This window comes from Trifolium pratense, linkage group LG1, assembly GCF_020283565.1.
Source record: "Trifolium pratense cultivar HEN17-A07 linkage group LG1, ARS_RC_1.1, whole genome shotgun sequence".
Classification (NCBI taxonomy): Eukaryota; Viridiplantae; Streptophyta; class Magnoliopsida; order Fabales; family Fabaceae; genus Trifolium; species Trifolium pratense.
Window position 1 is genome coordinate 3,680,864 of NC_060059.1, and position 22,632 is coordinate 3,703,495.

Genomic DNA, 22,632 nt, shown 5'->3' on the forward strand with positions numbered 1-22,632 from the left:
TTAACCACACTGCCTTTCATTATTCAATAAGCATTCATGCATAGCAAATAACAATGTTTTGTCTCTTAGGTTTTTAAGAGGATTGATTTTATCGTACATATAATATAAAAACTTAGCGGCGCAACTTGTTGTCCATTTGTCTTTCATTCATTGAATATATAGTAAATTAAGCTCAATAAACACTTGACTAAGTTGTTTATCTAAATGCACCCTAGGTAACAAAACTTGCCACATTACAAATAGAAATCAGTGTAAAATAAACTAACCAAGAAATATACTTAGTATCTCTAGCTTCCCTTAGTGGTCTACCACCAGGACGAATAGATTCAGCAAGATGTTGCTCGAAATATTGAAGCAGAAAAAGGCGTCGAAACGCATCAACCTCCATTTCAGACGACAAATCCTCCGTTGCATTTGGAACACTCATTCTATAATAACAAATTCACTGAAAAGATGGTTAAACCAAAATTGAAAAAATAGTTACATTCATCGGAAAATCGAGTCATACGGTGAGAATAGGTTTTGTGAGATACCTTTTTAGCGAGGGAAGAGAGTTCCATTTGATAGTCTTTAAAATATCAAATGGGGATTAAACACAAATAAAATATTTTGTAAGGACGAGTCTTTTTATAATTTTTGGGTTCTAAATTGGTAGGACTTAGAAGCATCGAATTAAAAATAGTGTGATCTGGACCATTAACCATGACTTAGGTTTTATGAGCCAAAGCCCAAATCCATATAGCTTGGACTTCTATTCTATGGATATGTCATGATTTGATCTTCATATGTGTCTCTAGAGCAAGTCTATGTGGTAGTCCGCTAATGACTTAGGGTGACCCGATCTGTTAGTGGGTCGAACTCTGACACATATGGAACAACAGTGAGTCAGGAGAAAAATAGTTGTACTATTTCTTTCGTTAGAATTCTTATATTACTAGACACGTTGCCCGTGCGACGCACGGGTCATATATGTTACACAAATGTGTTATCTATTTACTTACAAAATTTACACAACATCTTAAAATTTGAATGATATACATAGCATGTGCTTCACCAAGAAACCTAAACTATATGACTTAGAAAGCCCAAAAAATCTTAATCACTAAGAAGCCATATACTAACTCAGTCTTAAATCATTATCATTAACTAATTTGTTGAGGACCCTGCATCATGCTATGGAAGGTCCTACTCCTATTTCTGCTCATGAATCAATAAAAACCCATCAAAACATTAACTAATTAAGAAACTAACAAATGTCATAGTAATTCATGTTAAATAGAATTATATTGGACATTCCACCAAGAGGTATATACAGACTCTATAAAACAATTCTTGCTAGCAAACCATCAGAATACATTTATGGTGCTTCTATGACAAAATTCAAGACATGTGGTAGTGAATTTCAAACCTCCTGCTAATTTTCTTGATTATGTAGAATTATGTTCAGGTCTACAACAATGACAACATTCATAATGATGCATTATAAACTTTCTTTCATATATTGAAAATGTAAAAGATTATATTATTCATTTGCAAGAGAACACAATAGCATGGCCAAATCCAATTTGTCTCATGGAGTAGTAGAATTTTTGCAACCACTATAGAATACAAATTCAACTGATAAAAAAAGGCTTACATATTCATATCAAAACCAATATGAATCCATCAATAGAATTTTTGAAAGGGTTGAGAGAAAATATTTTACAAACCATAGTAACACAATAGAAAATCACTAACCCTTGCTCCATACCTTGTGTGTATTCTTCTTCTTTCTATCATGTTTATTTCCATTCCCATAATTATTTGTTTTTACAATAGAAAATAAACTATGCATTAACACATAAAGTGCAAAATTTGAATGAAAAAACTTAGACTATAACATAATCAAACACAAATCACAATTCAAAAAGTGATGACTAAAGGAAAATAAAAAATAAAAAATCATACTTGATGATGTTAATGATTATGAGCATCCACAATAGCATTTTATCAAACACATGATGAGCATTACAAAACTGAAATATAGCAACACGAAATTGAAATAGGTGAGTAAATTAAACACAACAAACAAACAAAGCAAAGAAATAAAAGAAAGAAAGAAAGAAACCAAAGAAAAAAAAATTATGAGAAAAAGATTTTCCAGTGAAGAGAGAGTGAATTTGAAAACAAATTAAAGAAAAAGAAACCCCGTATAATGATCATCAAGCTCTGGTTCAAATTTGATAATCATTTTCTAGATTTTGTTTGAAAATAAAAAGGGAAATCAAATACCTAAAATTTGTGTGCAAATTGCAAAGGAGAAGAGATGCATTTGAAGGTTTGTGATAGATGAAATGGTTAGGCTCAGTAGAGAGAAGAGATGGTTTTGGGAAGAAGATGAATGGAAGATAGAAGAAAAAGTGTAGTTGGTGGTGAGAGAGATAGAGCGTTTTTATGAATTTTTATTCATAGTAATGCATGACATATATTCTGCTTTGATGACCCTTAGTCCCTAAATTCAATTTTGTAACGGATGGATCACAGATGCGTCCATGACCATAAAGTAAAATGTTGGATGAAATTGATGACCCTAGTCCCTAAATGTGAAAGCTAATTGTTGCCTTAATTGCTACTCAAGCAATTGTCTCTATGGGTGTCCGCTTTTTATGAATTTTTATTCATAGTAATGCATGATATATATTCTGTCCCAACCCAAGAACATTCAATCTTCTGTTTATTGAAAATTTCTTTCCAACATATTTGGGAAAGATGATGGGTTGCCGATTTTGGTTTATAATCAATACCTATCGGGAAAGATGATGGGTTGCCGATTTTTGCATTCTGGATTATTCATAAATCTTCAATCTTCTGCTTCAATAAAACAGTGAAATTTCTAATTTTGTAAGGGGTTGTGTGTTTTCTTGATGTCCAAAAATTGCTGGAAAAATTACTTATGACCCTAGTCCCTCAATATGAAATGTTGCATATATTGCTACTCAAGAAATTGTCTCTATCACAAAAATTATGAATTTTTATTCATAGTAATGCATGAATGGGTATATATTCTTGTTTGATGACCCTTAGTCCCTAAATTCAATTTTGCAACTGCAATTAGAAGTGATATTGCATTATGAACTTAATTGTGAAAGCTAGTTGTTGCCTTAAATGCAATTTTAATATAAAATTTCATTCATAATATACGACACATATAATATCTATTTTTCTTTGATGTCCCTAGTCCCTAAATGCAATTTTGCAACTACAATATGAAGTGATTTGGCAAATGCAAAAGGAAGTGCGTCCTTGTGTTTCAAAGGAATTCTCTAATGAAGCAACGAATCAACTGAAGCAAAGTACAAAGAAACCAATTCTTTGGAGTCTAAACTATTTTATATAAGGATGCTTGCATTGTGATTTATGGAGGAATCCATAATGAGGTTGTATATCTGTTAGTCTTGTTTATTGCAGTCCTAATGTGAAATTTAATGAAATTTGGTGGATGCTTTGTCGCTGGCATAAGAATCAGATAGTAACTGAAAAAAGGGATAACCTTACCCATTTTTATCATTCTTGATCATTCAATTAAATTCAATCTTCTGCGGTTATTTGGAAACCGAAATTTCACGGAACTGTTAGTGGAAGACTGTAACTGAACTGAAGTTGAATGCATGTTGGTGGGTAAAGTAAACGGAAGGTTGATGGTTCAGGTGTTGGTGTTGATGTGGCTTCATGCACGAATCAGAGTAACTTTCTATCCCAAATTTGAAAATGGAAAGTGAGATCAAGAGGTATGTGATTCCTGACTTAGTTTTTTATGTTTTGACTTCACATATTTGCATTGATTCATGTTCAGATACTCATTTTTCTCATTCTTGATTATTCAATAACATTCAATCTTCTGTTTATTGGAAATTTCATTTCAACATATTTGGGAAATATGATGGGTTGACGATTTTGGTTTATAATCAATACATGTTGGGTAAGATACTGGGTTGCCAATTTTTTCATTCTTGATTATTCAAAAACCCTCAATCTTCTGTTTCAACAAAAAAGTGAAATTTCTAATTTTGTAAGGGGTTGTATGTTGTCATGATGTCCAAAAATTGATGGAAAACTTACTTATGACCCTAGTCCCTCAATATGAAATCTAGTTGTTGCCTATATTGCTACTCTAGCAATTGTCTCTATCGGTGTCCGCTTTTCTATTCACAAAAATTATGACTTTTTATGACCCTTAGGCCCTAAATTCAATTTTGTAACGGATGGATCATAGATGCATCGATGACCATAAAGTAAAGTGTTGGATTAAATAGATGACCTAGTCCCTGAATGTGAAAGCTAGTTGTTGCCTTAATTGCTACTCAGACCATATTCTCTATGGGTGTCCGCTTTTCTGTTTAAAAAATTTATGAATTTTTATTCATAGTAATGCACGAATGGGTATATATTATGCTTTGATGACCCTTGGTCCCTAAAGTAACAAATGGATCACAGATGCGTCGATGACCATAAAGTAAACTGTTGGATGAAATTGATGACCCTAGTTCCTGAATGTGAAATCTAGTTGTTGCCTATATTGCTATTCAAGATATTGTCTCTATCGGTGTCCGCTTTTCTGTTGAAAAAATTATGAATTTTTATTCATAATCATGCATGAATGGGTATATATTCTGCTTTGGTGAACCTTAGTCCCTAAATTCAATTTTGCAACAACAATTAGAAGTGATTTTGCTGAAGGTTCAGCATACTAATAAGGTTCAGCATACTAATAAGGTGGTTGATTGCCAAGGTTCAACGGTGATTTTGAAACCGAATTTTCATGCTAACTGAAGTTGAAACTTGAAAGCATGCTGGTGGTACCAAACAGAGGTAGTACTTATATATAAGGATGGAGGTATTACTAAGTATTGTTTGATATATGCCTCAATACTTGTGGTTCTGAACTTTGTCACTTGAATTCAGATGTTTTCTTTGTTCTCAACAATGGATACATTAATCTGCATTTGGACTTGATCTGGTAGCTTTCTTAGGGGACAACCATGAATACAAATTTTGATTTTTGTTGAAGCTATGTCTTTCTCCATAATAGTTTCAAAATGAGATTTGAGAAAAATTGGCTATTGGATACTTTATGAAAACTAAATTCGGCCAAAAAGCCTGTAGTAATTGGTAAGATTTTGTCCCATGACAAAAATGTAGTGTCTGTGGGTGCATCTATCATTAATTGATTTTCATTCTTGATATAGAAAACTTTAACATAAGAATGATGACAACAAAATTTTCAGGCAGATGTTCATTTGCGGTTGTCGTTTGAGGCTATTTATCGCATATAGGCTGAAAAGCATATACAAAAAGAAATCGGATTCTGCTCAATGCTCTTGTCACTTTTATCGAGTTTGCTGAATATGTAGTTTTCCACTTCTCTAAGGTCCTAAACATTCGGATGTTCCTTTTGCTTGGTGTCCTCCTATCCATGATGCCTCTTTGCAGGCCACATGAATTGGGTGTCTTTTTCTTCTAGGGAAATCTTTTCTACATCATTTATTTGCTAGGGTTCCTTCAAGTTTGGCCTCTCTTTGGACTCTCCTCGTGGCCTAGTTTACAATGATACTGATATCATATCACTATGTTTTGTTGCTCATTGCTATAATTCCTATGTAGGTTACTGTTTTCTTTTATCACTTTTGGCTATAATTTCCATATTCAGCTCTGGCTTGTCTTACTTATTCCTGAGCAAGTTATTGTGTTTATGTCCTGTTTGATAGGGCTCATATAAGATGGACAGTTTAAAAAAGAGCATTACTTTTTCCACCCTACTGGTTACTCAGACACTGTCCGTTATTTAAGTAGTGGACGGCATTTTTTCCTAAAATTTCTCATTTTATAACATCCGCTACTTAAGTAGCTGATGAGTAAAAATAGGGCCCGCGAGTAACCAGTAGGGTGGCAAAAGTAACGCTCTTTAAAAAATGGATGTTTGCTGGACATAACCAGTCCCTTCATAACTTCAAACTTTGCTGCAAAAATGTCTCGCCCAAAACCTGAAACTTGACAACTCAAACACAGTCCCTCATTATCTTTGTGCCTCACCAATCCCTTACCCATTTTGCTAAAAAAAGGAGAAGCCTTGCCCATTTTTGTCATTCTTGATTATTCAATCTTCTGCTTGAGAAAAATAAAAGAACCTTATTCTTTGAGCAAAAGATGTTTTGTCCCAAGATTCAGTTGGTACCAATATTTTGAAAGATTAACTTTTTTACAGTAATTTTGGAACTTCCATTCCAATTATTTTCAGGGCTAATTTTATTTGTTGGGTTAATTTTATAACAAACTTAAACCTTAGTGAGCTTTAGTGAGGAATTCTATTGTAATGTTATGAAACCTACTAGCCTCCTCTGTTATTCTCTTTGGTTATCTCTATTGTTAACGGCGTCAACCAAGAACTTTGAGTTGTTTGCAAATTGAACTCGCTTAAAACCACGATGATTAGCCTCTTTCATAGCCTGTAATAGAGTCCACGCTTCATCTTCCACTACGTAGTAAACAGCTTGCTACAATTGAGTCAAGCTAGCCACAAACTGCTCATTGGTATCGCGAAAATAAAGACCCATAGAAGTCACACCGGAACCAACTACAAACGCAGCATCAACATTACATTTTATCCATCTCACTCCTGGTTTCTCCCACTGAACCAACCCAAGGACCTTCAATAGGAACAACACATTTCAGACGACGAAAGCCATTTATTCAACTTGGCTCGGTGACCAAATATCGTCATTCCAGATCTTGTCGTTTCAATTATGCCAAATGCACCAAAATATGATGTGAGTCTCCCTAATGTCGTACTGTTCTCGTTTCTGCACATTTCAAATACCCTGTACGTGACTGTCTCGTGCTGGTACGCTACATTATGCAGTAACTGTGACAATCCTACTGTCAACCAACCCTCGCAGGCTACTACACATCCAAAAAACACATGAATGTCACCCACTACCCCGATATCACATGGGAGACGCCCCCTACATAACCGTCAAAGTAAGTGACACGTTTTGTGAGGTTATTGAGCTTTCCAAAATTCAAATACCATTCCAATTACCGGCCACATGGTGCCTATATATCACTTCGAATAATACATCTCATGGCACTCATTCCACCCTATCCTCTGTCTTTAATCGAATAACCCTGATAATTAGAATTTCAAGGCCACATGGACAATTTGTTCAATGGCCAAAGCCTTCATTTTCAAATGTTAATATTATTTACAACTTCCTTGCAAACCAAAAACTTCTCTTTATAATATAGAATTTAATAAAATTATTCTTTTCATTCTTTATGATCAGTTTAATTTTCAATCTTATTAATTTCCTATCTTTAAGAGTCAAGAATGTCTGCCAAATAAAATTCCAATATAATTTTGTCAACATTTACTTCTATAATTTTCACTTATATATCATAATATTTGTTTATCTATGCGCAGGTTGTCATAATCAAGTAGATGAAGAGATGTTAGTAATACATCATATAGTAAAAGAGAATATTTAACTTCAAATTAAAGAGAAAATATAAAAAAAAAACTACAAGACCATATAACATAATATATAAATCTTTAGTAAAAAAAAACATAATATATAAATCTAGCTAGTTAGCCATAGCTATGAAATGTGACACTGTTACTACTAATTGGAATATAATTTCCTGTATTGAAATTCTCTACATTTCATACGGTTAATTCCAACTGGAAATCCTGATCCATTACTAATTCTACCACACACACACGCACACTCACACACTATTCTTGGCGAGGGCGGGTCAACCAGAGAGAACTCAATGCTCGAAGACGATGGAAATACTCAGACATTGCAACGAAACACCTTGCAGCTTGACGAGTTGTTAACAGCTGATGCAGACGATGAATTGTTTGATGCCTCAGATTATCTGCCTGTAAGTTTTTCAAATATTATTTCATCATTTTCTATCAATGTTTTTTATAATATAAGTCAAACTCAAAACAGAGCTAGTGGTGTTATTAAAAGATTATAGTTTTAATATTTTCATATATGTTAGTAGAACAACATGCTGTTAGAAATAAGTACCTTCTTCTGAAAATAGATTAATGTATGATTATAAGTTATAACTTATATGGTCACACAGTCACACAATCACACGTCATATATATAGAAAATTAATAACACTAAGCTCAGTGGACTTTTCAAATTTGAACAGACAAAATTTGTTCAAAGGCATTTCTCAGTTGAAACATAAACAAACTTGCAGTTAATATGTAGACAAAATGGTAACATATGACATTGTCTCCACGAATGTAACTCAGTTGGCAGAGACATTGAATATAATATTTAGGGACCGAGGTTCGAATCCAAGTACTCTCACTTAGTCATGTGAAATTCATACACGTAAGTAAGAGATTCCTTATTAGAACAATTTTGGCCTTAATTTATGTTACAATGTATGTTGCGTACTATTCAATTCTATCACCATGAATTCAATCCTAAAGACTTATCTAGCTTATATTGTTGATTAATTCAAATAAATTTTTCACTTGGAACATTTATTATTTTATTTTTTGTTAAGTCTAAGATCATGTTTTAGTGATCAAAACTATGCTGAGAAGTTATAGCATGTTGAATAATTGAAAATGGCACTAACTAGTAGCTAGATATGCAAACATTTTCAAACAGGATGCATATGCTTTCTAAAATGGCAACAAAAATAATGATAAGTTATAGTAATGCTTGGACTATCACATGAAGAATTTCAAGTCAACAATCTAATCTTAATTTTTCTTCTAATTCATGTTCTATCACCAAATAAATATTATTAGTTATTAGACTTATAAGGATAGATAATTTTTTATAAGTTTTTTTTTGTTACAAAAGAGGCCTAAGCCCGGAAAAAGGAAAGCCTAAGCGACAACGACCCTAGGGGTAGCGAACCCCATAACACAGCTAAGAGCAACAAACTCAATCTAGCGGGACAATTTTCGTATATGCGAAGTCTCAGGTCATGCACACAACCTATATTAGGAAAAATATAGGTTTAATTAATAGGGAAAATATATTGAACACGAGGACATAACAATTTTTGAAAAATATCTAGACCAAAACTACAAACTAGTCAAATTGAAAAGGGACAAAGCTTACAAATTAATTAATGGGAAAGGTTGCTTGAGAGATTAAAATCAAATAATCATTATGATAATGTTGCCTACCTAATGATTCCTCAGTTTCTTATTCTTATTGTGATTGATTACTTATCATTCAAATATATTATTTGGAGACTTGTAATTAATTAAAATTGATTATTTAGCAATTGAAATTAAGCATAGTTGGTGAACCGGCCTAGTTACCACAACCAGAACTTCACAAAACAAATTTAAAATATCTTAATTAAACATTGTAGTCAACTAATTATATTACTAAATTTTTACATTGTTTTGTTTCAAATGGACTAAGATTACTAAATTTAGGTAGTATATATGACAATATTTTTCAATATCTCCAAACATTTTTTTAATTGAATATTTGAACTAATTCAACTTTTGTTTTTGGACTTATTGAACTAATTAAGCTAGTAAAACTCAATCCTATATAATATATATAAAATGAAATAAAATTAGAAAAGAATTTTTTCTTCCCCGTGTTTCTTTTCTATCCCCTGTTTTTTTCATTTTTGTCTTTATATAAAAATTTTGGAATGTGTTTTCCGAAGTTTTTTTAGTTCAAATTCAAAAAACATATTTCAGAGTTTTTTTCCAAGGCAAGAAAATTTTGAAAATTCTGTCGTCGGTTTATTTTGTCTGGACTTTGTGCTTTTTAAGTTTTAAATGTTTTCACACCATAAATAAAAAAAAAATTGTAAAGTAAAAAATTATCGATTAAAGTGACACTAAGGGGTTTCCAGTTGATAGAGAGAGATTACTGTATGCAGGAATTTTAGTTCGAACTTCAGGATGAAACCCCTAGATTACTTAAAAAAAAATATATATTCTCATGTTTTTTTTTTAAAACACCTAGTTTCAAAAAAAAGTTAATTCCAAAACGTAAATTTAGTAATCTTAAGAGAAACACCCCTGATATTTATTTTACAATTCAAATCATTTTTAGGACATCACAATAAAAACACATTTTTCACTAATTTTTTGACAAAGTTATACTACGAAATGCTTTTACTTGTCTTTGTTTCTCTCCTTCCTATAGTACTTTATAATTCCTAAAAGCAACAAGTTATGGTGAGGACTCTTTGTTGTGTCTTTCTTCAAGTTACGGTTAGGACCATGACATCACATAGATATGGGGTTTAAAATGTATCTTTGGATCAAAGAAGATTATAACAATATCATGAGGGACCACCCTAATATACCATAGTCTCACGTGTTTATGTTCAATGTCACATTGTTCGTTTAGTAATTAACAACGGTATATTCAATGATTAATAATATTATCCACATAGATTTATATCAATCACAAACCCATGAAGGATATCTTAAAGGCCGTGCAAATCTGTCCTTACGATGGTACTTGCTTAGCTTAATTCCTAGTACATTTCTCTTAGGAGGATTGAAGTACGCAGTTTTCATGCTATTTTTTATCTCAGCTGTTAATTATTGATCAGATAGTTTAAAATGATAAAGTAATAAAATCAATTAAAAAGATCTTAGTCGTGCGTGTCAGGTCTAACGGTCATAAATGACTATTGTGAAAAAACTATGTCAACATTGACCTAGAAAATCGGCTTTGCACTTAGGACCCCTCTACTTATATAAACCAATACTCAAATTTGATTTTATTTGATATGGGATTCTTAAAAAGTGCAGTATGTTTAATATTAACCTCTAAAAAATATTCAAAAATAGACCATTACCACACACTCTCTTCTAAAATAAGAAAATGACGGTTTTCAAAACATTAATTTTTCGTTGTAAAAAAAATAATTAATTTTTCATGTCATAACTAAAATCAATTTATTTGGTGTAAAATTTAGACTAAATACATTAATTTTTACTAATTTATTAGACGCTGACCTCCTTAGCTTGTTTCTTTTCTACCCTCACGATTTTTAATTTTGTCCTTGTAAAAAAATCGGTTCGCAGAAACCTTTAATTTTCTAGTGTAAATTTAGTAACTATCAGTTTCTAGAACCCAATAAAAAAATTTAAGGCAAAAAACAAAAATCAGTTTCTAAAAACTGATTGCGAGGGCAAAATTGAAAATCAGAGAGGTAGAAACAGGGTCGGAAAACAAATTATCAACATTAAATGACCGTTTACAAACCCTTAGGGCCCGTTTGGTGCGCAGGATAGGATAGTGACAGGATAGGATATACAACAGGATAGTGATAGAATAGGATATCAGCAGGATAAAAGTTATCCTCAGTTATCCTATCCTGTGTTTGGTGCACACAGGATAATAAACATGATAACTATTATATCATATTTTTAATACATATTTGTTCATACCAATATGATAAGATACATAACATATTTAAATGACAAAATTACCCTCGTAAAACAATTGTTATTTGTTAAAATTTATATTGTAATACTTTGAATTTTATAAATAAAAATATAAATAAGTAATTGTACAAAAAGAAAAAGTAATCAAATAACTTTAAATTTTAAATACAAATCATGAGAAAATAAACAAATTAAGTTTTTTATATGATTCATGATCAAATAAATAACTCAATTATACATGTTAGATAAGCTAAATAAATATATGATATATGTAAATAATAAAACTACCATTGCAAAAGAATTATATTTAAGTTGTTATTAAATTTAAATTAATATTCTTATTTTGCAATTTTTTAATAATTATTTTAATTTAAAATATTGTAATTTTAGGAGAATTTTGATTTTTTAGATTATATAAATTACAAAATTACCCTTGTGAGAAAATCACATATATATTTAAAAATTAATTATTTTATTATTAATTTACTATCAAATTATTTTATTAATTTTCAATTTTTTATTTTAAAATATATTTTATAGAATAAATCAACGATTTTTTTTTTCTTATCCTATCCTGCTGGTAACCCAGCTCAAATTCAGGATAAGGATTTTAACTAGAGAAACAGGATAGGATAAGCTTCAGGATTAACTTATCATATCCTGTTGTGTCACCAAACACTGGATTGAGACAGGATATGATATAGTTATCTTATCCTGTCTCTTATCCTGTGCACCAAACGGGCCCTTAAGAGACAGATTTTAAAATCCATGTTTGTAGATTCTATGTAACAACTTCATGAGAGTGAGGAATGCATGCAATGCAAGTAGTAGTTTATATGAGAGTTAGAGAGTAGGTGTCCCTACCCATATGATTGAAATGGAACAGATTCTTGTTCCTACCTGACCCCCACGAGATCAGTTATGGACTTATGGAAACTTAGTAAAAAATTTCAAGAGGGACCACAAAACTAGTTAACCAAGATCACACAATATTCACCAAATTACTTGCACCACAATTCAACATCCAATGATGAAAATTAGTTTCTTCATTCTTTTCTTTGTTATTTTACTTTTTTGGGATAATATATGTTCCATAGTTGTAGCTATATATGATTGCAATATATCAAATTGAATATGTGTTTTATTAGAGAAAAAAAATTAGATCGATAAAAATTAATGTATCTGATCAAAATTTTAAATGAAATATATCAATTTTTGTCGAGTGAATTTTTTCTTATATTTAAGATTGTCAATAGCTAGTATTGTAAACTAGAACTACTGACCCCCGAACTAGATTAGGTAATTCAGTGAGTTGGATACTGGTGGTGAAAACAAACAAAAATTATAAAAAAAACATGTATAACTTATAGATCACTATTTTCAAACTATGATTTAATTAATTCTTCTAATTAAATATTAAGAGAAAAATGTTTATAATTAATGAAAGATGTAAGATACATACCTGTCTGACAAAAGTTTCAAGAGTAGAGAGCTTGTTGATGGCAAGAGCCATTTGTCCCATGTAGTTAGCCATATTAGGAGGACAGCTTAAAGAGTCTGATGTTATAGTCTCTGAAAGAGATTGGTTAAGTGCATCAAGCCCTTGTGAAAGTGCTTCTTCTGCTTCTTGTGTTGATTGTTGCAACCCACATATTCCAAGTATTTGTTGCTCCGTAAGTGGCTCTATTTGACTTACAATTATCTAAAACGTACACATATTCATCAAATAAAACATATTACTAATTAATTTAACCCAAAAGTTACTATATATAAAAATAGGAGGACAAAAAATAAATCTCAAATACAAAGCAGAAATGGATCGAGTACCAGAAGTATCCAACACACACCTCAAAAAATTAAAGAGAGAACAAAAAAACAGAGAAGCGAACATGACACCGGTCACATCCACCAAAAAGCTACTTCGATCAACAACGAATACTTGTATATGAAATTGTAGTTTTATTTTTGTCAAAGAATCTAACGATAAAACTCACACATGCGAGTGTGGAAAAGCAAGATATTGTTGATTCGAACACGTGTCTTATCCCTTCATATAATATCATAGTTTACTTTCACGGATTAAAAAATTTAATTTATTGATGAAAAATTAGAGTTTCACATTTGCATTTTTTTTAGTCAAGACACTACTAAAAAATTTGCTGGACATGGTTATAGTAAGTAGCGAAAACAGCAGTGGAATGAATCCATGATAAAACAGAAGGAATATTGTGTTCAAAAGCTACATCACAAACCCATGGAAGGAAAGGGTTGTTTATGATACATGAAATTGGTTTGTTTGAATCAGCATGATTCTTAATCATTTGAGAAACAAACTTTCTCCCAACAACCTCAAGTTCTGCTATATGTGGTCAAGAGGACTAACATCTTCCGGTAAACCATCATGAAAGAACTCAAAAATGAGAGAACCAAAGTATTTTTTTTTTATACATGTGAGGGCAAACGTCTGAAGAAAGAGCCAAAGCTTTTGTTACAAACATAATACATCAAATCATTAAAAGATTAATGTCGTACCTAGTATTACTATTTCCATAATGATATGTAAACAGTTTGCATGGAATATATTACATGGTAGTACATTTTTGGGTGATTTCTTAAGAACACATTTTATTTAAATATATATATATATTATATATTTATTGAGGTCAACAATTCTAATAAGTTTACAAAAAATATTTACATAAGTTTTTTTATATTAAATACTATGGGCTATCATAATTGACCGTCTCAAAAAAATAATTGACCGTCTCTAGTAGCGCATGTTCACTTACTTCTTATTATTGTGCTTCTAAAATTAGAGAAGTGTTCACCAATTTGGGATTTTGCATTCAAATGTGACACGGATTTATTATACTAGGAAAAAGCAAATAATCATTACTAAAACCTTACAATCCATTAAATCTTCTGAATGTTAACAATGCCATGTTTCTTAATGTCTTCAATAAACTCATCAAGATTCCGATGAGAGGATCCACCGTCAGCCACCACATTCTCTGCCGCCTTCTTCCACTTCACTGCATTTTTCTTCAATTCCTCTGCTTTTCCCCCTGTTGTAGCTTCCAATAAGCACTTTTTCACAACATCTCTTGTTATCAATTTGTTTTCCATAAAACCATAACCCAATCTAATCCCTACACCAAAAACATCAACCAAGAACTTGGCATTTGTAACTTGATCACCCCATGCTGGAAAGGCCAACATTGGTACACCTAAACTTAGTGCTTCCATTGATGAATTCCAACCACAATGTGTTATGAAACATGTGACTGAAGGATGAGCAAGTACTTCTTCTTGTGGACTCCATTTCACCACTTTCCCTCTCTCATTTGTTTCCTCTAAAAACCCATTTGGTAAAACATGTTCCTTTCGGCCCATTTCCTTAGGAGGTGGTTTTATTACCCACAAAAATGAAACTTTAGAATCCAATAAGCCATATGCAATTTCATTCACTTGTTCTTGTGGAAGATACACAAGAGTCCCAAATGAAATATAAACAACAGAATCTTTTGGTTTTGTGTTAAGCCACTCTATAATATTACAATCATCACTCTTAACAAAATCCCCTCGAATATTATTTGCACTTTTGATTATTGGATTCTTGAACAATGGACCAATGGGTCTCATAAGAATTGAATTTTTTGAACAATAATCAATGAAATCATGTTCTAGTTCTTCATATGAATCAACCAGTACACAAAAAGCTTTTGATAAATTCTTAAACTGTCCTAAGATGAGTTCACCAAGAAATTGATATTTACTTAAAGGATGCAGAAAATCTGGAATTTCATTATGTTTAAGAACTAATGAAGAGTTGAGTTGAACATCAATATAAGGTTCTGAATCAGAAGGAAAACGTACCAGTTTATGGAAATAGTTATAGTAAGCAGTGAAAACAGCAGTGGATTGAATCCATAATAAAGCAGAAGGAATATCATGTTCATAAGCTACATCACAAACCCATGGAAAAAATGGATTGTTTATGATGCAAGAAATTGGTTTGTTTGACTCAACATGATTCTTAATCATTTGAGAAAGAAATTGTTTTCCAACAAGTTCAAGTTGTTTTGAATAGCCATCGTGACCTATTTTAATGAGAGCATCATCTTCTAAACCATCATCAAAGAACTCAAAAGTGAGGGAACCTTCACCTATTGGTGTGGCTGATTTATCAGTGATGTTGTTAACAGTTTTCATGTTTTTGCCAGCTTTTTCTGTTGTTATGAAGATGACAGAAGAACCCTTTGCAGCAAGACATTTTGCTAATCTAAGAAGAGGGTTTATGTGTCCTTGTGCTGGATAAGAGACAAGGAGAATGTGAGTGGGAGCTTCGGATCCCATTTTCTTTTTCTTTGGTTTCTTGTTTGGAGTCATAGAGAGGGACTTTTATATGCATAGGAGTAGCCGGGGAATATACTTTTACTTTGAAATTTATCCCGGGTTTCTGATAATTTAGAGTTCAATTGCGAGATAAATAAAATTTGATAAAAATTATTTGTACCAAAAATCAAATTTGGATTCTCATTTTAGATTCTTCTAAATAATTCGTCTTAAAGAAAGTTCATTGATTTAAGGAAAATATATTTATGTGGAGTTGACCGGAGTTTCCCTACTCGTAAGGTTAGACACCAAAAATTTTATTGTGGTATAGATATCCCTCAAAGACACTTCAAACAAGGTGGTTAGACATGAGAAAACATCTCAACGTGCGTTTTATACAATTTATATATGTTTTCCGGCACCAAAAACTATGAATCTTCTAAAAAAAAAGTAAAAGATCATGCATAACAATATGGTGTCTGATAAATTCATGGATGTAGGTTTTCAAAAGATTAGTTTTAACAGTGCAGTTTGTTGTTTGTTAGTTATGATAATAAAATATTTATCTATTTGAGTACAATTTCTTAGTTTACTTTTCATTTCACAAGTCATATAATAATCAACGTTGCTCTCGTGAGAATTAATTAGTGTTATATAGTATTCTCTATAGTCAATCTCTTTTATTTATTTATTTTGACAAATCTATACTCAATCTCTTAATTTTTTTTTGTTTGGCAAATCTATACTCAATCTCTTAATACTTAATATTATAATCAACGTTGCTCACATGATATCGATCTTCATCTTTTAATACTTAATAGTTTTATTATATTAAAAATAAAGTCATAATGTAGTAAATGTACTATTTGTTGTTACCTGCTCTAACATGTGTACGTAGCCTTCTTTTCGGTAACATTTTAGATTGCATCTTGTGGTGGATATTATTATATCAAGAGATCACAGGGAGGGGTAACATTTTTATAAGTATGAAACGAAGTTAAGGTAAAAAAATAAAAGAAAATGTCTTAATACGTAACTAGTGCTATATGTTACTAGCATAGTAATGATAAAGAAAAGAGTATAGGAAAGTACCAGAGTAAAAAATAACCTTCAAATTCACAGCGCACTCTACAGCTTCACTGAGTGGTTTTAACTTTTTCCCTCTTTTCATCGAATGGTTTGGAATGTATTTTTCCAAATAATGGCTTTAACTTCAACAATTCAGTTAGTAGTAAACCAAGATAGTAAAAAAATACTCATGTGGGATCTGTTATCATCATATTTACAGACAGAAGATCAAAGTGGATGGACTCCATTGTATGTTTAATGGATCTATAACGCGTTATATTACATGATCATCTTAATGGAAGGAAGCAAGCTTTAAATACTACTAAATTTCCCCATTGACTTGAAAAAACTGATGATAGGGTCATAAAGATCTTGTTTTGCTTGCAAGCTTAAAATGAAGTCAACATGACCATAGTTTTCAAGATAAACCACCTCCGGTGTGGATGGAAGTTCTTTCAGTGTGTGCTGGAAATCAGTTATATCTGCTAAAGCATCATTTCCCCCATAAGCCATCCACAAAGGCAATGATTTGGGTATGCGACTAAGGTCGAACTTTGGTGGTTTGAAATTGCCATACTCTATCAGATTTTTAAGCTTTCCATAATCATACTTGGAGAAAGTTCCTTTGCGTATCACTGTTGAACATATGAGGTCATCAGAAACAGAACCATTAACAAGAACAATGAATACTGATTTCTAAACCATCAAACACGAAGTGAAAGGTAACTAGCCAGAGCGATAACACAGTAAAAGTAGAAACCAAACTTTAAATGTCCTTTTAGCATTTTTCTAAAAGGAATTCAAAATACAGTCTCTTGGAAATAGCTAGATATTCGAACGATAAGTAACAGAGTACAAGTACTAAGGTTGATGGCATGACATGGAAAAATGGAGACCTCATATCAAATGTCAGCATAAATGTTTACACCGACAGTGTGGGCCCATTAAACTGTATTTGTAATAAGCAATTAAGCATTACTAGCAACGATCAAAATAGTGATAATAATAGAATAAACAAACAAGTACTAAGGTTGACATGTAGCAGACATATTGTAGAATCCATTCCCTAGCTTATATGTGCATACAAAAAAAATTGTCTTTAGATTTCAGACCTATTGAACAGTATTTCTCCCCCCACTCATCCATCCCTATAATGGTCAATTTAGTTACTTCATTTCACACAAATGCTTTGAAAATTATCAGAGACATGATCAAAGGAAAATAGTATTCATAAGTAAGAGCAACAACATCAAATTACTTTTGCTATCTGTAGTGTCGCTAATTAAAAACAGCACCAGTGCATAGTCAGAAAAGTCGCAGCAAAATTCTCACTTAAGGCAACTAATTAAAGATAATAGAATAAGGAGCATACTCTGGAAAAGGTGGTTCAAGTTTTTGGAGGATGATGGGTGAGGTTCTTGTTCAAGATAATAAGCCACACGTGACTCATTGAAGCAACAATTCTTCCCTGTAATTTAATTTAATGTCACGAATAGAAGCAGTAACCAAAAGAGAAAGTAACACAAGAGAAAATACATAATTATTGAAACACGTAGAATGTGCCAAAATAATTCCTAAATAATTGATCTAAATGAGAGACAAGATTCTTTGGATCATGTTTAGGCATTCAATGTAACCTGAACTGAACAGTTTGATATGTTTCAGACGAAGGCAGCGGAGTAATTGCATTGGCATTCAGGAAGGACAAAGTCATTACGAGGAGTATTATTCGGATTGGACAGATAAGCACTATCTAAAACACAAAATTGTAATTTTACAAAGACTATCATGTGAATTCAGTCAAATCCTTCTAAACACAGACATAAACACAGAGCCAGTTGAGAGACATGAACCTGTAATGGATGACAGCATGTCACTGCAACTTAGACGAGTATCACATAAGGAAACCAAGAGACTGGCTCCCCATTCGCTGAAAATGAGTTAAGAAAAATACATACAGTGAGAATTTGTTAAAGTAGAAATCCATTGTGCATATGGAAATAAAAAGGAGAAAAACAGGACAGAAGGAAAATTGGAACCTTTTGAAATTCAGTTGATGAACTCCCATTGTAACAATCATCTGAATAAAACCAGCAATCATTTTCATATTAAATATCGATTTTAACTGTGAAAAATAATAGAAAGCAACAAGAAATACCTGATCAAGGTGCATCTTTACCATTCTTTGTACCAAAGGTGCACTAACATGATCCAAGTAGGATATTGGAGAAAGAAGAGCTGCAGCTTCAACCTTTTCCACTATCTCTGGTTGAGTGAAGGCAGCAAAAGATATAATTGTCCCCTAAAATGGACGAAAAAATAATAAAATGTATGATATTGCAAATACAGATGAAAAGGATGATGATTTACAGGAATCATAAATACCTGCGAATGCCCAACTACAAATAGCTTTGAGTTTGTCACTGAATTAATATAATTGATCATTTCTGCAAGATCATATAGGGCTAATTCCTGCCAGCTCCAATCCCAAAAATTCTACAAATGGACCAAAGCTCAGTTAGTCATACTTGTATCACTTTTTCTTTTGAAAAAATGCGGGGCTGAAGCCTAAGTCATACTTGTCTCACTTTACTCACATCACAAACATGGCAAAATGTATAACTTACTCTGACACCAACTCTTCCATTAGTAATAGTTAGCCATTAATATAGTAAAAATTTCAGTAATAAAGGTTCAAATTCAATTTGCAATTTTGTGAAATACCCTTAGCTATCGCTATAGAAAAAGAAGAGAATTCAGTTTAATTCAATATTTATCCCAGGTTTTACAATTAAAAAAAATTCACTTTCATTAGTTGAAAAAAGAAGGAGCATATAAACTATCACATACAGCTGACACTCAATAAGTTCTATAACATGAGTGATGAAGCAAACTAGTCACCTTATTTTTCTCTGATAAAGATATATGCCCATGGCTCCAACGTGTTCCGCGCACATTTCCTACCCAAACATCAAAACCATGATCCGCAAGGATGAATCCCAATGATTGTTCTGGTGTATTTAGAAACCATGCATCACCCGCCTAATTGTATGAAATGGCATAACAAAAACAGAGACAAAAGTCAATTCTGAAATCCAGTAAACTAGTTCAAAACCTTAAAAGGAATTTCACAACACAATACACACTAAAGAGTTAAAAAAAACTCTCTTTCCCCTAAAAAAGGATAAAATATAGTGCTAAATTGCAAATTATCACATAAATGAGTGAATTATAAACACCATTGAATTCCAACACTGTCCAAAACTCCGAAAACATGATTAATAGTATGTTCGGTTCCACTTTTGGAGGAGGCAAAGTCGATTCCATACATGCATAATTCATTTGAAATCAATTTTTTTCATTGCTGAATTGATTCTGACTAAAAGTAAAGTGATTAATGTTTGAATAATTCCTGTAAAAGTGGATTAAACAATAAATTAAAATCAATTGAGTTTGAGCCAAGAACTTAAAAACTCTAGCTCCAATTTAGAATCATTTATGGAACAAAATCAATTCTACTTGAGAACATCCAAACATGTCAAAATCAATTATTTTTTCTAAAATTAGAGGTTGTTTGTTCCAGCTTTTTTTTATTAAAAGAATCGCTTTTAAAAATATTGCACATGTTTGTTACAAATATTTTCTTAAAAAAAAACAGAATCTAAAAATAATGAGAAAACAAGTTCAATTGAGAAGCTTGCTAATCTTGACTCCTCAAAAAGTGGAATGAAACATGTACTAGCAGAATTTAGTTACAAAATCTTGAAACTTCCCACATTGAAATAGAAATATATCAAAGCATCATAACTATAGTAAAATAGAAATAGTGAAAACATAATCAATACGCAACAATAACATTATTAGTATTATATAGAGTAAATTGAGATAAGAGAATGAGGTAAATAACCATGAATAGACCATGCAGAAGCAGAACCGGAGGTCCTCGTTCTCGACCATTCTTAATACGCGCCGAAGAAGAAGAAGACACACGCTGAAGACCTAACAAGAAACCATCCTTTGTTTGAACCTGAAACAAATTTCATCAATATAAATTATAAAACGGAAAATAGTAAGGGTATTATTGGAAAAACGTAGTGAATTGATACCACATATTCGGAGCAAGGGTAACCGGCGGGGAGAATGAGTTCATCACAGAGAGTTGGTTGCGGTTTAGGATCGGTGCTTCCGCCGTCGAAGGCGAGAGCGGTGTTTACGAATGAGAGTATGGAGATGGTTATGGCAAAAAGTTTAGTCGTCAACACTGCACTCTTTTCCATCCCCAAATTCTCAACTCTTCTTCTTCTTCTTCTTCACCAATCGTATTGCAACGATTGGGGTTTGATTATTGATGATGATGATAGTCGCAACATTCATCATCATCATCATTTGTAGTATTATATACTGGTGAGTTCCACAGATTATTCATCACTTCCACGCGCTTCTCTTGGCGCGTGTTTTGTAAAGACGTCAACCGTAAGCTACAACTGTCTGTTTACCGTTAAGTTATAACTTTTTCCTCATAAGTATCATTGCTTATAATTTTCCTTTTTCTTTTTATTGAAGATAACATTAATTAATTTATGGCAAAATTATATACGTAACTTAATAATTTAGTTTTTATATTTTTTTATGTTTGTTTTTTTTGAAGAAGCTAAATTAGTCCACCTAAATTGGCGCCAAATAGAACCGAATATCAGACCTCAAGAGGAGCACACTCCTAGGTCTCAAGCCAATACCAATGCACCAACCCAAGTGGGTTCATTTTTGTCGTTTTTATTCTTAATTAATGTTTGTATATGTTTTTCAGGCTTTAACGCTATGATTTTTTTTAGAGCATAAAATATCTTTATGATTGAAAGTGTGAAAAAAGAAAGAAAAAAAATTATAAAACTATAAATTTAAAGTTTAAAATTCATATTCAAACATGACAAAGAACTAAAATGTTATGAAAAAAATAAAAAACTAAAATGTTAACTGAAATTATGTTAAAGGACTACAAATGTTTACAACTTTTTCTTTAAATAGTCTCTTAAAATCTCCCTGAAGTACTCGATATTTTTTTTGAATTTTTCACCACCAGTTGAATCTGGTTCGGGAGTCAGTTTTGACATCAAGTGGTTTTAGGCCCCTTCCGATCGCAATTGTGGAGATCGAACCGCGATCCTCCCTACCAAGTTTTGCGTCAATCACCATTGAATCAACTAACGATTGGTTAGTACTCGACTTAATTTTCTCTATTTTCATTCTTACATTTAATTACCTCTAAAATGTGAATCCGAATTCTCTACTGTTGTTTCTCTCCAATTACTTATTATGCTAAAATCTTAGCCTTTTATGTATAGTGCAGAAGATATAGTGCTGGAGATATCCAATTCCCTAAAACGGCCGTAATCACTTCAAGCACAATCAAAAAGACCTTGGGAATATGATTAGCTTCTTTTATGTATTTTTGGTGCACCTTCTAAACAGTTTAGTAGGGAGAAGTTTCATGGGACACAAGTGGACATGACATACGCATACATAGTTGCTGGTAGAAATTGTTTTGCCCTTGGCTTGGGTCAAAAATAGTGTCCCGATGAATCTAGGCGTGGGTAAAAAGGACTGCACCTCAAGCTCAAACATGGGGAAATGATATGAAAGACCAAATAAACAATTTCAGCCTTAAAATTAGGATTTTGCTACTCAAGAACACTGGTTAAAAATTCCATAAAATGGCTCTTTTCATAACCAGTGTTAAAGAATGTTCGAAATAAATGGCTCTTTTCATAATAAAAAATCAC

The 22,632-nt window shown here is 32.1% G+C and overlaps 3 protein-coding genes across 4 annotated transcripts; all 3 read right to left on the bottom strand.

The window, feature by feature from the left end:
• Positions 1-7,690: 7,690 nt before the first annotated feature.
• Positions 7,691-13,770, bottom strand: LOC123911567 (bZIP transcription factor TGA10-like). The gene is made up of 3 exons (XM_045963018.1): positions 13,702-13,770; positions 12,912-13,151; positions 7,691-7,918 (listed from the first exon to the last, which is right to left on the bottom strand). The coding sequence occupies exons 1-3, from the start codon at positions 13,768-13,770 to the stop codon at positions 7,769-7,771; spliced, it is 459 nt and encodes a 152-aa protein (XP_045818974.1). The 3' UTR covers positions 7,691-7,768.
• On the bottom strand, positions 13,040-15,833 carry LOC123902787 (gallate 1-beta-glucosyltransferase 84A24-like). Its single transcript, XM_045952579.1, has 2 exons — positions 14,357-15,833; positions 13,040-13,151 (listed from the first exon to the last, which is right to left on the bottom strand). Exon 1 carries the CDS (start codon positions 15,803-15,805, stop codon positions 14,363-14,365), a length of 1,443 nt encoding a protein of 480 aa, XP_045808535.1. The 5' UTR covers positions 15,806-15,833; the 3' UTR covers positions 13,040-13,151; positions 14,357-14,362.
• A 1,040-nt stretch (positions 15,834-16,873) lies between these two features.
• LOC123902789 (triacylglycerol lipase 1) lies at positions 16,874-21,347 on the bottom strand. Of its 2 annotated transcripts, XM_045952581.1 has the most exons (9): positions 20,959-21,341; positions 20,760-20,879; positions 19,754-19,894; positions 19,238-19,348; positions 19,011-19,154; positions 18,892-18,932; positions 18,706-18,782; positions 18,225-18,320; positions 16,874-17,487 (listed from the first exon to the last, which is right to left on the bottom strand). In XM_045952581.1, exons 1-9 carry the CDS (start codon positions 21,127-21,129, stop codon positions 17,165-17,167), a joined length of 1,224 nt encoding a protein of 407 aa, XP_045808537.1. In that variant the 5' UTR covers positions 21,130-21,341; the 3' UTR covers positions 16,874-17,164. The 2 variants fall into 2 exon arrangements, with proteins under 2 accessions (XP_045808537.1, XP_045808536.1); XM_045952580.1 differs by having other exon boundaries at positions 18,892-19,154; positions 20,959-21,347.
• Between the last annotated feature and the right edge of the window lie 1,285 nt (positions 21,348-22,632).

Coding starts and splice junctions, on each gene's coding strand:
- LOC123902789 (XM_045952580.1), bottom strand. CDS start 21,129: ATGGAAAAGAGTGCAGTGTTGACGACTAAACTTTTTGCCATAACCATC. Junction 19,349..19,753: donor CTTTATCAGAGAAAAATAAG/GTGACTAGTTTG, acceptor GTCCATTTGTAG/AATTTTTGGGATTGGAGCTG. Junction 18,783..18,891: donor CATCAACTGAATTTCAAAAG/GTTCCAATTTTC, acceptor ACTCATTTTCAG/CGAATGGGGAGCCAGTCTCT.
- LOC123911567 (XM_045963018.1), bottom strand. CDS start 13,770: ATGATTAAGAATCATGCTGATTCAAACAAACCAATTTCATGTATCATA. Junction 13,152..13,701: donor ACAACCCTTTCCTTCCATGG/GTTTGTGATGTA, acceptor TGTACGTTTTAG/ATAATTGTAAGTCAAATAGA. Junction 7,919..12,911: donor TTGAAACTTTTGTCAGACAG/GTATGTATCTTA, acceptor AAAAACTTACAG/GCAGATAATCTGAGGCATCA.
- LOC123902787 (XM_045952579.1), bottom strand. CDS start 15,805: ATGGGATCCGAAGCTCCCACTCACATTCTCCTTGTCTCTTATCCAGCA.